The sequence below is a fragment of the Drosophila persimilis genome, unplaced genomic scaffold (assembly GCF_003286085.1).
Source record: "Drosophila persimilis strain 14011-0111.01,24,50 unplaced genomic scaffold, DperRS2 tig00000124-arrow-pilon, whole genome shotgun sequence".
Taxonomy (NCBI): Eukaryota; Metazoa; Arthropoda; class Insecta; order Diptera; family Drosophilidae; genus Drosophila; species Drosophila persimilis.
In genome coordinates this window covers 6,028,466-6,041,823 of record NW_020825294.1, presented here as the reverse complement: position 1 = coordinate 6,041,823, position 13,358 = coordinate 6,028,466, and the positions used below count along the sequence as shown (strand labels likewise).

The 13,358-nt window shown below is 41.7% G+C and overlaps 1 protein-coding gene across 1 annotated transcript; it reads left to right on the top strand.

Moving 5' to 3' along the window:
• The first annotated feature begins 962 nt into the window (after positions 1-962).
• Positions 963-3,138, top strand: LOC6593368 (serine/threonine-protein kinase polo). The gene is made up of 4 exons (XM_002018553.2): positions 963-1,458; positions 1,527-2,282; positions 2,335-2,763; positions 2,831-3,138. The coding sequence occupies exons 1-4, from the start codon at positions 1,135-1,137 to the stop codon at positions 3,023-3,025; spliced, it is 1,704 nt and encodes a 567-aa protein (XP_002018589.1). The 5' UTR covers positions 963-1,134; the 3' UTR covers positions 3,026-3,138.
• Positions 3,139-13,358: the final 10,220 nt, after the last annotated feature.

The window sequence follows — 13,358 nt, the reverse complement described above, 5'->3', positions numbered from 1 at the left end:
GGATCTGGGTAAGTATTCTAGCCACAGGGAGAAAAGGAGGGTAGAGAAATACCCCAAAGAGATTACCATTCGGAGTGATTTAATCGCCTTGAGGGGCCTTCGAAGGGCTCCGTCAAAGTCGGACAGAAATGCAAGACGACTGAGGAGTGCTACTGCATGACGCGCGAAGGTACGAAGGCTACCGAAGGCTATCCTTCACCTCTGACGGCGGCCACGAAGCTTACACAGCTTCGCCTCGGCTCGTCAATGCCTTGGGCAGCGAAGTCGGTCCACAGCATCCAATAGCAAAATACACAGTCTTTGGCGAGACTTACTTTTCGGTCCGGAGAATACACAGCCTTTGGTAGAATCTCTCTCATCTTTCTCTGGAATTAGAATCCGATTATCTGTTCTACTCCCCAATGTGCTCAAAGATCATCCAAAAACTAACCATTTCTTGGTAATTTCCGTAACTTCTGCTTCATAATTCATCCTACGACCAACTCAACAGTTGCCCCCCTCTTTGGTTCACCAAATTCTAAGCCACTTTTGATGTTTTCTGGCAGAACGTTTCATTATCCTTTGGCCCATTCACAGGGATCTACTTGAACATTTCCATTTAGTCCTTGCTGCACTCCAGGGGGACATTAAAGTGGGGGAGACCGACACCCCCCGTCCCCCTCCTGCGTCCCGGAACCAAACAACACATTTTCCACATTTTCACTTAGTTATTACGTTTTATTTGCTTATTTATGGGCTCTGCTGTTCCGCTCTCTCCCTGGTTCTCTCCTTACCATTTCCATTCAATTGTTGGCGGAGGCTATTGACAAAAATATTACCCGTACAACGTTCGTTGAACGCACACCCTCTGGGGCAGACTCCCCCCCCCATCGAGTTGGCTTTTGTTATGATTATTTTGTTGTGTGTCGTCAGAGGAGGCTAGTCGTCCAGTGTTGTTTCAATAGCCACAACACGTACATAGGCATTTATATCGTACGGTTTTCGGAGCGTTTTTGTAGCTATTTTTCGTGAACTTGTGAACTGTGAGCAACTGTGTGTCGGTGGGCATAGGCATAGTCATAGTCTGCGAGTGATCATTGGCATTGATCTTTTAAGCGGTTTCGTCGGGACGTAGCGAGTGAACGACAAGGCAAAATGGCCGAAAAACCGGAGGATATAAACACAGATATACCGTATTGTCTGTACGACTCGAATCTACGCCGGACTTACAAGCGTTTGCGGTTCTTTGGTAAGGGCGGCTTTGCCAAGTGCTACGAAATCATGGATGTGGAGACCGACGATGTTTTTGCCGGCAAAATCGTATCAAAGAAGCTGATTATCAAGCACCAACAGAAGGAGAAGACCGCCCAGGAGATCACCATTCACCGTGATCTCGATCATCCGAACATAGTAAAGTTCCACAGCTATTTCGAGGATGTCCAGAACATATACATTGTCCTGGAGCTGTGCAAGAAGCGGGTAAGTACGCCGAGAATCCAGCATAGCATAATGGATGACAACCCTTTTGGGCCTTTTTGGCCACTCAGTCGCTGATGGAGCTGCACAAGCGCCGTGGATGCATCACGGAGTACGAGTGCCGCTACTACATTTACCAGATCGTCCAGGGCGTCAAGTATCTGCACGACAAGCACATCATCCATCGCGACCTGAAGCTGGGAAACCTCTTCCTGGACGATATGCTGCACGTGAAGATTGGCGACTTTGGCCTGGCCACACTCATCGCATACGAGGGCGAACGCAAGAAGACTATGTGCGGCACCCCCAACTACATTGCCCCCGAGATCCTCAACAAGCAGGGGCACTCGTTCGAGGTGGACATTTGGTCGATTGGCTGCGTCATGTACACGCTGTTGGTGGGCCAGCCCCCGTTCGAGACCAAATCGCTGAGGAACACTTACTCAAGGATCAAGAAGTGCGAGTACCGCGTGCCCAGCTACATGAGAAAGCCCGCTGCGGATATGGTGATGGCCATGCTCCAGCCGGACCCCAGCTGCCGGCCAGCCATTGGCCAGCTGCTGAACTACGAATTCCTGAAGGTCTCGAGGGTGCCCACGTTCTTGCCAATCTCTTGCCTGACCATGGCTCCGCGCATTGCCTTCGTCGAAGACCCCCTTCATCGCCTGCCGCTGATGCAGATGAACGGTATTGAGCAGTCGGCACTCCTGAAGGGCAGCCTGCACGACACCATCACTGCCTCGTCCCAGATGTGCCGCCACAGCGAGGACTTCCGCGGCGACCTTGAGAGCTTGCACCAGCAGCTCACCCATCTGATTGAAAACAAGGTTTGTACTTGCTTCCGTTTAAGGTATTGTGGTAATCATCGCGTGCCCACAGCCGTGCCAACTGCCAGGCAATCTCGGGGACGAGAATACCGATCCTGCGGCACAGCCGCTCTTATGGATATCCAAGTGGGTCGACTACAGCGACAAGTACGGCTTCGGCTATCAGCTCTGCGACGAGGGCATTGGCATTATGTTCATCGACACAACCAAACTGATTCTGCATCCCAATCAAATCAACGTCCACTTCATCGACAAGGACGGCAAGGAGAGCTACATGACCACCACCGATTACTGCAAGACCCTGGAAAAGAAGATGAAGCTGCTGTCCCACTTTCAGCGCTACATGATCGAGAATCTCGCGATGGCTGGTGCCCACAATGTGAACATCGAGAGTGACCAGGTGTCGCGTCTGCCCCATTTGCACAGCTGGTTCCGCACAACCTGTGCCGTGGTCATGCATCTGACCAACGGCACCGTACAGGTAGCCCCGCACCCAAATATAGCTCTCCCTTTTGAGGCCTTTACCCCAAAAGTATTCCTCATTTCAGATCAATTTCTCGGATCACATGAAGCTCATTCTGTGCCCGCGTCAGAGTGCCATCACGTACATCGATCGCGAGAAGAACTTTCGCACATATCGCTTCTCGACCATCGCGGAGAAAGGTGTGTCCAAAGATGTCTACCCAAAGATACGCTATGCCCAGGAAAAACTTGGCAAAATGCTGGAGAAGATGTTTAACTAATTCTAGGATTAGTTCCAGCCCTCCCATCCACCCCCGACAATGCGTTTCCCCCAATTCTAGTTTCTGTTTCTGTTTAAATTTATATTTACTGTTCAATGTTTCTTGTTTTTAGTTTCCTGTTTTTCGAATGAAATTGTTAATAAACAAAAGAAGAATATTTGCAAGGACTCATTCCCTCCCTCTCCCTCCCTCTCTCTCTCTCTCTCTCTCTGTTGCCCTGGAAACCCTAGAGATTAGAGCGAGAGACCGAAACGGAAGCAGGCAGTCAATGATGACAACATTTGGCCCCCTTTTGCCACCCACCCCCGCCCCGCCCTGTGCTAATCAGCGCAAATACACACAAAATACAAAAGCCAAATCGAAAGTAAAAGCCAAAATCAGTGAAAGAATGGCCCAAAAGAAAAGGAAACTCCTCAAAGGAGGAAACTTTTCGCCCCCGGCCCCCCCGAATGTCCTGTCAATCATGGGCATAGGGCGGCGAACAAAAAAAAAAATAAATAAAGCAAAAATTTGATATGCCTTCAGGGGGTTTTTCCTGTGTGTGTGTGTGTGTGTTGATTCGCTTTCCTCTCCTTTCGTTCCTTTTCTTTTGAGGTTTTTTTGTGATTATTGATTTGTTGCCTTCGACGACTGCCTGTAAACCGATATTTGGTATTTGAAACGCGAGGAGCTGGCAGTCTGCTGCTGGATTAGCCCGCTCAACGATTTAAGTGATTGTATATCTTACAGATATACGATTTCGTCGCAACCTACAGAGAGAGAGAGATTTAATAGCTTACCCCCAAGCCCAGACCCCAGCCCACAGGTGGAAAGGTGGATGGGTGGTGGCTCTGGCTCTGTCTCTGGCTCCTGTTCAGTCTTTATCTTTATCTTGTGACTCCTTCAAGTTTGTCCTTACAGTTTAAAGTGATTTGTGGTGCTTTGAGTGGTTAAGAAAGTTTCTTTTTCTCTCAGTCTGCCAGTCTAGCAGTCTACCAGTCTGTCTCTGGCGTTATTTCGCTTCACTGCAGAGATTTTTATGGCTGTTTAGTTGGCAGTTTAGTAGCAGAAGAGCACTGCTTTAAGTTCCAGCCAAAAGAACAGGAAAGCACGAATTACACTTTGATTAACAAAAGGCTAATGCTGTTGCCCTTGAAGGGGGTGTTCAACTGCGATGAGATGTGATTTTATTGATGCATCATCGTAAATGTAGAGCCCGAACTGTCTCGTTCGTGGAATAAAGTTCTTGAGAGTTCCAGAAGAGTTTTCTCGGAGAGTTTGATGTATCGTTTGAGTGATTAATGCCATGTTCTTGTGAGATCATCAGCTCTGTTTATTTTGATTGAACTTTTACCTAGCGGCCTTCATTTGAATTTCGGTTCGGTGTTAAATGGTATTTCAGGTATTATTTGGAATTGTCTTTGCCTTTATTTTGCGTTTCATGTTTTTCTTGGTGTCAAATATTAGATTTTGAGTGCCGATTCTTTGCTTGAAAGGAAGTACACCAGGGAAGTTTCCAGGGCCAAAAGAGATTCCAAGACAAGGGATGTCTTACTGGGAAAGTCCTTTACTTTGTGACGGGGAAATAGTTCCGATAAATAAGCTTCCAGGAGATATTGAGCTCTTGGGCATAAAATACAATAGATCTAGTAATTGATGACAGAACAGGAGGTACAGAGGCACCTGTAGTATTATTTCCAATGAGAATTCAAGACAGAAACCTTATATTTTATTCCAAATTCACTTTTCTTGTATCGAATACCATTTATTGTGGTTAAAACCCAAACATATTTTAAAAAAATATTACATTTTATTGTTTTCTTTAATTTATTTTAAGAAAAATATAAAAAAATACCGCAATATTTCCTCTAAGCTACTAAATATTTTCAGTAAGATTTTTGAAATGTTCCAAATCTATCAAATTCAAAGAAAATATTTTTTCAATGATTTTTTTCAGATTAAAATTTGAGCTAAAAAGCATTTTGTTTGCAATAATTGAAACCATAAAAAATATTATTTTTTATTTAGGTTAAATTTAGAAAAATAAGCAAAAAATTAAAAGCGCAATGGATGGACCGCAGTCGTATTAAAATTCGTCACAAAAAGTGAAAATATAGAGAACAGAATCCATCACAGTCCTAAAAACTATACAAAAACTGGTTTCCCTTAGCCCATTTATTGATCTCAATGGACTTTCTATTTTCTGGGATAAGATTTCGCTTAAAGACAGTATCATTATCAAAACAATTAATACCTCACTTAAGTCTTGACCCAAACTTTCATTTTCTTTTGACATTTTCCTGCCTTTCCTCGTTGGGCACCTTTTGGCATCAGTTTTCCCCTAAACGTATCTTAATTTCAATTTAAATATTCTCTGTTATTTTGTTGGTACATATTTGCACAGCATGTAAATGTCTCAATGACCTTTTGGGTTGCGCTTCAGTAGTCAGTAATTAGAAATCTGTCCAAAGCTGGCAATTAAACCCGCCCCACCCCTTCCCCCCGCCCATCGAAAAATAAATCCAATTGCTGCGAAAGGTACGGCACGGATATCCCTCTCTTCGGGCACACAAAAAGAATACAAATTACAATATATACATATACAGGGGTGGTCAAAAGTATTTACACAACGAGTTTTTTTTTGCATGTTCAATTTCAGGAGCTTTTCCTGTGGTTGTTGAAAGCTAAATAAAAAAAAAAACTTTTAGGCCAAAAAGATTGATCTACTAGCAATTGAATGAGAGAAGAATTGGAAAAGATAACTGTTTGTACGAATAAGGAGAAGCAAATTAAGTGATGCTTATCAGTTGTCAAAATTATTTACACACACTTTTAATGCTGCAGAAGTATTTACACAAAACTTTAAGTTAATTTTTTATTATGATTTAATGATTTTTTTTTTAATTTGTTGGATGAATAATAATAATAATGATTAATATTTTGTAATTCCACCTTTGGCATCAATAACTGCTTGCAACCTGGCTGGTACTGATTCCACTAAGTGGCGAGCATATCCAAGTTCCAATTTCGACCAAATTTCCTTTACTTCCTCGATGGTAACGTCGCGTTTTCGGTTTTTATCAATTGTTCTTTGTCCTTTAATAAGCGACCAAACATTTTCTATGATATTGAGATCAGGGCTCTGCGCAGGCCAGGGAAGAACAGCCACATTGAGATCTCGTAAAAATTTTGTAGGTGCCGATCCCTTGTGGCATGGAGCATTGTCTTGCTGTAAAATCCAGTCGGAGATGGGAAATAGCCTGTCACCAGACACAAAAGCATGTTCATTCAGTATAACAAGATACCGGGTCTGATTCAGAGTGCCTTCTATTGGAACAAAGTCTCCAAATCCGTAGTAAGACATGCACCCCCAGAACATCACTGTGCCTCCACCAAATCTGTTTAATGGTTGCACTGCACTTTGTTTTTTTGCTTGTCGTAGATGCATAAATCTTTTACAGAATGAGCCTTGGAACTGGAAAGCTACTTCATCTGTCCATAAAACATTGTACCAAAACTCCTTTGGTTTTTTAACGTATTCCAATGCGAATGAGAGGCGTTTTGCTTTATTTGCCTCGGAAATTTCTATTATTTTTCGCACTGTATACGTTCGTATGTCGATCTCCTTCAATCTCCGACGTATTGTAGCATCACAGACTTTTTTGCCAATCAATTGTTGCGAATCTGCAGACAATTTAACTGGGCTTATCGACGGATTTTTATCGACTATGCCAATTAAACGTCTACATTCCCGTTCATCCATCGCTTGTTTCCTTCCACATCTTTTTAAATTCTGTAAATTTCCATTCGTGTCCTTTTTCTTTTCCAGATTATAAACGGTTTTTCTACAAATTTTGTATGTTTTGGCCAGTTCCGACGCTGAAACCCCGCTTTTAAATTTTGTAACGATCTCGGATCGAGTTTCAACAGACAACTCCTTTGTCTTCACCATTTTACTAAGTTAATTTTAAATTTTAAATTAAATTTACTTATTGCAACTGCAATAAACGAAAAAACGACTGCACTAAGTCAAACCAAGTCTAAGAATAAGCTCTAATTTGCATTGTGTAAATACTTCTGAAGCAATGCAAATTTGTGTAAATACTTTTGACAACAGTTCACATGCTTCTATTTTTAGCCCATTAACAGTTATTTTTCCAATTCTTCTCTCATTCAATTGCTAGTAGATCAATCTTTTTGGCCTAAAAGTTTTTTTTTTTATTTAGCTTTCAACAACCACAGGAAAAGCTCCTGAAATTGAACATGCAAAAAAAAACTCGTTGTGTAAATACTTTTGACCACCCCTGTATATAGAGAGTAAATAGTAGGTATAATACTAACCTTGAGAGCCTTTTAGGAGCCTTGAGTGTGGAGCCTGCTTGGTGGGAGAACAGCAAGAAAAAGAACGGTGAAAAGAGAGCGGACACACACCCAAAGCAATTAGCAGAAAAGAGCGCACGAACGAATCAGGCCGCTCCAGAGAGAGACGGGGGGGCGGGGGCTGTCTGTAAAGAGAGCAAGGTAAAATATTTGCATTAATGGGGGGAGGGTAAAAAGGTATAAATAAATAATATATAATATATATATGCACGGCGTACAACGCAAGGGCAAAAGGTCTCAGATCCAGGTCTAATGCCAAAGGCAATCCCTGACACAGAAATCCTTTTTTAATTTCTTTACGCGCCGCAATTGTAATTTGTATCTCGGTGCGGAGGGCAGGGGGGCGGTGTACCCACCCCCACCCCCGCAAATGTTTGGCCTGGCAAAATAAAGTTATAAAAGCATAAAGAACGAGTGTAAACACGCCACAAAATGTATATAGAAAATCCCAAAACTACCAGCGAAGGAGAGGAGTGGAAAAGTTTCAGTGTTGCGACTGCGGGCTACTCTGTACAAAAATATTCCCTGGCAAATTCCCGCAAAAGACAAAAGCAAAGAGCAGTCGACTACCCCACCCCCACCCACGACTGACAGGCGACAAATTGTGCAGCTGCTGCGAATGTGACAAAAACAAAAAGCAAAGCAAAAGAGAAGATTGCAAAAGTGATGCGGCGCTGCGCTGCGCTGCCCGTCGCCGATCGCTTATCTGCACGTCCGCTTTGACCTGCGATTGACGAATTTTTCGAAGCAAAAGCAAAAGCAAAAACAAATATTTGTTTACCCCAGAAGGTAAATTTTGCCACGTTTAATGCATACATTCTCCTTTATCTAGGCTTAAAGAAAAGATATGTATTTGAACAATAGAAATAATAAATTTCATTGCATGTTCTAGTCTGGCTTTTCCGTTTTTCCCCTGCCTCGCTTAAAAAATTCCCCCCATTAAACGGCGATTTATCAACAATTTACGCGCAGCTACTATTTGGCGGTCAGAAATAGAAATTTTTTAATTGATTTTAATTAATTTAATTTTCAATATAGGAATCTCAACGACCCAAATGTTTTTTATACAAAAAATAACTATAAAACTCTGATTCAAAGTTTAATTTTGAAAGCTTTTGAAGGATTTTTTGTTGGATTTATGGATAATTAGTGAATATTAGATTTATATAATTTCAGCAAATAGGAATTAATATATTATAATTATTATTTTTTACTTTTTCAAACTGTATTTATTCTTTATGAAAAATATTAAAAAAAAAACAATCATTTAATTTTCATACCAGCATTAGCTGAGAAACCACATTCAAATATGTATTTTTGTTTTAAAATTTTAAAATATTAAAATTAGTTCGTTTCAAAATTCTATATATCAATATTTTTATATTTTTAATTTCATTTTTATAGGTAAATTTCAAAAGATTATAATCATTATTTGTAAAATAATCTTTTCTGAAATTTTCCGGACTAAAATACTTATAATCTGTATAAAAATGTAAACAAATTAGTTCCTAAATTAAATATATGTACGAAAAGTCTTGGAGATCCTTACAGAATATTTACAGAAATATTGTTGGTCTAAGAAGACATTACAGTAACATTGCAGTGACCTCCTAAATCTCTTTTTCAGGAATATTTGCTTAAATATATTTGTTTCCCAAAGCCTTTTCCTTGGAATATGTATTTACAGAACCAATTGTAACACGAAGGGATATCATTAAAGTCCGTTTTTTTTTTAAATACTATTCCCAATATTTACCCCTATATTTGCCTGTGAAACACACACAAACAACTCCAGGAATACCCCACAAAACCCCGAAGTATTACGAGTACTCCAAATACCGAGTATTACCAGGTACCAGTGAGTGCGTTTCTGTTGCACATAAAATTTCATTGATTACATTTGTTTGCCGTTTGCCAGTTGCTCGTGTTAAATGCCCCTCCCCCCGCGCCCCATGCCACCGTGTGCCTAGGATCGTTTCCTGTTTACACGAGACCTAGGGTCCTGCTCTTTAATAACCAGACACACGCGAACGGCCCCAGAGACATTAAATTCAATGCCAAGCTTAGGTGGAAACACGAGGAATACTTAACAAAAATATAACGCGCGCGCGCTGAAATATATCTTTGAGGTTGTATGTTTTTTTTTGGGGGGCAAAATACCTAGAATTATGTGCGCCTAAAATTATATGTAAAATGCTATTTATATGCTAATGCCGCGGCTGCACTAGAAAAATACCAAAGAAATATGCCGCACGGTGTCGAGGGTGCAGATCGGAACGGCACGGAACGAAATGCTGCAATGGAATTTTTCGTGTGTTTTTTATTCCCAACAAAACTGAAAACAGTTTTCACTAAATCCTCATTAATTAGTAGCATTTAGGGCGGCATTTTTTTCTACTCTTACGGTCCCCCCCTCGTTTGTGGGATGTATACTCCTTCAAAAAAAGGAGCCGCCCGACGCCCTCAACCGCACTATATAAGGCCCCCCAACCGGCAGCAGCGGCACCGCTTAACGACCCACCGATGCGGCAGCGTTAAAGCTACTTAGCATTAGTCGGTGGCAAAGTGCCACAGAGTGTGGAGGGGCAGGCCAGGGCAGAGCAGAGAGTCGGCAGAGACAGAACGAGAGCCGGGCAAATCCATTGTACAGTGGGCTCGGCAGCTGGGAGCAGGTGTTGAAAACTGCCCAATGACATTAGTCAGCACTTTCAATTGGCCAAGAATGAATGAGATAGCCTGTTGGCCAAGGGCAGAGCCGTCGTCGCCGCCGCAAATGATGCATGAAATGAACAGGTGTTTGGGACCCTCGATTGAATGGGATTACGATTACCTATCCACCGGTAGCCACCGGCTGTGGCAGGGAGCAGGGAGTGCTGCTGTTGCTGCTGCTGCTGTGCGGTTGCTATAGATATATTATCTGAGAGATACACTTATATAGTGTGTATCGAGAGGGGGAGAAGTCTTTAAAGACCATAAATCAGTTAAGGCTAATTGTTGGCTCTGAGTGTAAAACATTTTCCTGCTGCTTCTTTCCTTCGTTCCTTCTTCTTCCTTCTTCTTTGTGCAGTCAAACTTTTGTCTGTGTGCGTGTGTGTGTGTGCTCCCTAAACTTTTAGAGCCTTTAAATTAAAGTGTTTTTCTCAAATAAATTGATTCAATTATTCGATGGATTGGCAACTTTTGTAGTTTTTGCAAGAGATTTTGTGCAGATTTGGGGGATTTTCGTACAAGAAGCAGGAAAATACAAAGTTTCATTTAGTAAAAGAGTTTTAAGAATTTCCACAAGTGCTTAAGAGTGCTTTACGAATTATTTTTAAGTGAATTTCGATAACTTTTTGACAGCAGAATAGCCATTCAATAAATCGTCTTAAAATACATTGAAATATTAAAAATACTAGAGGGGAGTATCTGAAAGGGTTTTAGTAGAGGCACTGATATTTCTAGGGGGTTCTTTGGGGCAAGGATTCCCATGGAATCACCTTCTCTGAGATTTTCTGAGCTAAAATCAATTTAGAAAGATTTTGTCTGCCGAGAAATCATCCACTGTATCCGTATTCAGATATGAGGACTCCAGAAGGACCTTTTCTATTAAATGTTTATATTTAAATTAATTTTTTGTTTTTTTCGTAATTAAACAAATATTTAAAATGCTAAAAATTGTGGTTTTTGGAATTCCAAATAGTTTTTAGCTCTTTTTGGAGTGACATTTTCTCAATTGTTTTATTTCTCTATTATTAGATATAAGGGCTTTCATTTATTGGAACCATGACTTTCAATAGTTTAAACAAAGAAAGTAATCCAAAAACCATTTGTTTTAGTAATTAAAATGGACACAGAAAATACATGTTTTTCCACCCGCATAAACTTTTCCACTTCCCAATCAATTTTCTTAACAAAATTGACAACAAATTCTGTGCAACATTCAACCACTGTTCCAGCGCTTTTTTCAACAACTATTAAGCCAGCCCAACCCCACCCCACCCCCAAAATGTAGGCAACACAAAAAAAATAAGCTAGAGAAAAAAAATGTCATACATACGGAAAGGCAAGGGAAAACCGGGAAAACTCTGCACACGATGATACGACGATGCGACTAAGACAACACTACACTACGCAACTTTACACTGCACTACACAACACCACACTAGAGAATGCCGTGGGACGGGGGTCGGTCCGTCGAGGCATTTGCCTGCATTTAATAACGTTTAGTTTTGTCTGTGTGAAAAAACAGAAGAAAAAAAACAACAAATCAGACAAAAAAAAAGGGGGAAAAGCACGGCGCAGAGGGAGGGGATTGGGTAGAAAACAAACAACAAAATTTTCAAATTGTATGGGAAAAACGAAAAGAAGTGGGAGGAAAATACCCAAATTTCATATTCGAAAACACAGGGAAGGAGACGACGAGAGACCATGCAACGCATTAATTTCATTCACACTTTTGGAAAATACATATTTACGGCAAATATGCAATAACGGGGCTGCGCTGGAAACAATAATATTTGTCTAGGAACCCGAGCACCCGAACACCCGAACACCCGAACTCCGAAAGGGAGGAGAAGAGCAGGAGAACCAACACGAAGAGGCCCATGATGCTGCCTGGTGCTGCTGCTGCTGTTGAATGATGGCGAGGGGAGGGGGGAGGGGCATGGGTGAGAGGTTAAGGCCAATATGGAAAAGAAGCACGCGCAGCGGAGGGAGTAAAAATATATTAAGAAAAGAATAGGAACCCGGTTCTAGGGTATGGAAGTGGCAATGAGAAAGGCTCTAGGTCCCAGGGTTCGGGTTGTCAGTCGTTTGTTTAAGAAGCGCTATGAAAAAACAACAGAAATTAAAAATATTCAACAAGAAATACCCAACCGACATATGGTGTGCCCTAGAAATTTATTTTAGAGTAGATTTGGGAGGTACAAAGGTAAGGGCTATGTTTAGGATTGAACAAAAACTGGACTTATCTTATTTAAACACATTTAAAAGATGAAAATAGAAATTTCACAATAGCAATTTCTATACACAACATATTTGTGTGTAGAATGCAGGGTATTCTACAGTCGTTAGATCAAAAGAGAAGCGTTCAAAACAAAAACAGAAACTGAAGACTCTCGTTCGTTATTGCTTTTGCATTACACGAAAGGCAAGGTTCGGTTCCGCATTTGCTGAGAGGAAGAGTCGTGGGCGCATTATCGGTTGTTGTTGCCGAGAGCGAGACAGAATGCGATAGAAGGAATTGCCGAGAGAGAGCGCTGGAAGGAACATCTGAGCGAGCGACTGCGGGAGAGTGTGGTGGGCATTGCGTGAGAGCGCAGCAAAGCTGGTAGATCAAATGAAGATCAGATCAAGAGATAAGAAATTTGAGAGAGCCTGCGCGAGAGGAACAAACGAAATCCAGAGCAGTCGCCCGCTTTGTGTCTCATCTTGGACAAATATTATTCAAATTGTTTCCTAGTGAACTCCTGTGCAAAAACCCAAGTTCTTGGGTTCTATAATGCCCCAAAAATTCTATCAAAATACTCAATATTCCTTTGTGTACATTTCTTTCAGCTCAAAAACCCCAAAATCCTTCGAAAGCACCTTCCTTTGCCTCTTATACCAATTCAGGGCCAAATACCAAAATATCCTCTTAGCACACCTCCACTTTTATTGCACTCGATATTGAATAGAACCAAAAAAAAGGAGGGGAGGGGGGTGGGAACCCAACAGCACAGAACAGAAGCTGAGCGAACAAACGGAAAATGTGCAAGAGTGTTTATGCATTTGTCTCGCGTTGCCTTGATCCCCAGACCCATTAGGGCGGAATCCACATGCCGCACATGCACCGCACCACACCACACCACACCCCCACCCCCAACCCGAAAAACCCCTATAGCTATACCTTCGTCTCGTGTCACGGTGTTTGGGATTTTTCAATGTGTAAAACTACCTGTCGACTGTGTGTGTGTGTGGGTGTGTGCGTGTGTGTGCGTGTGTGAGTGCCGAC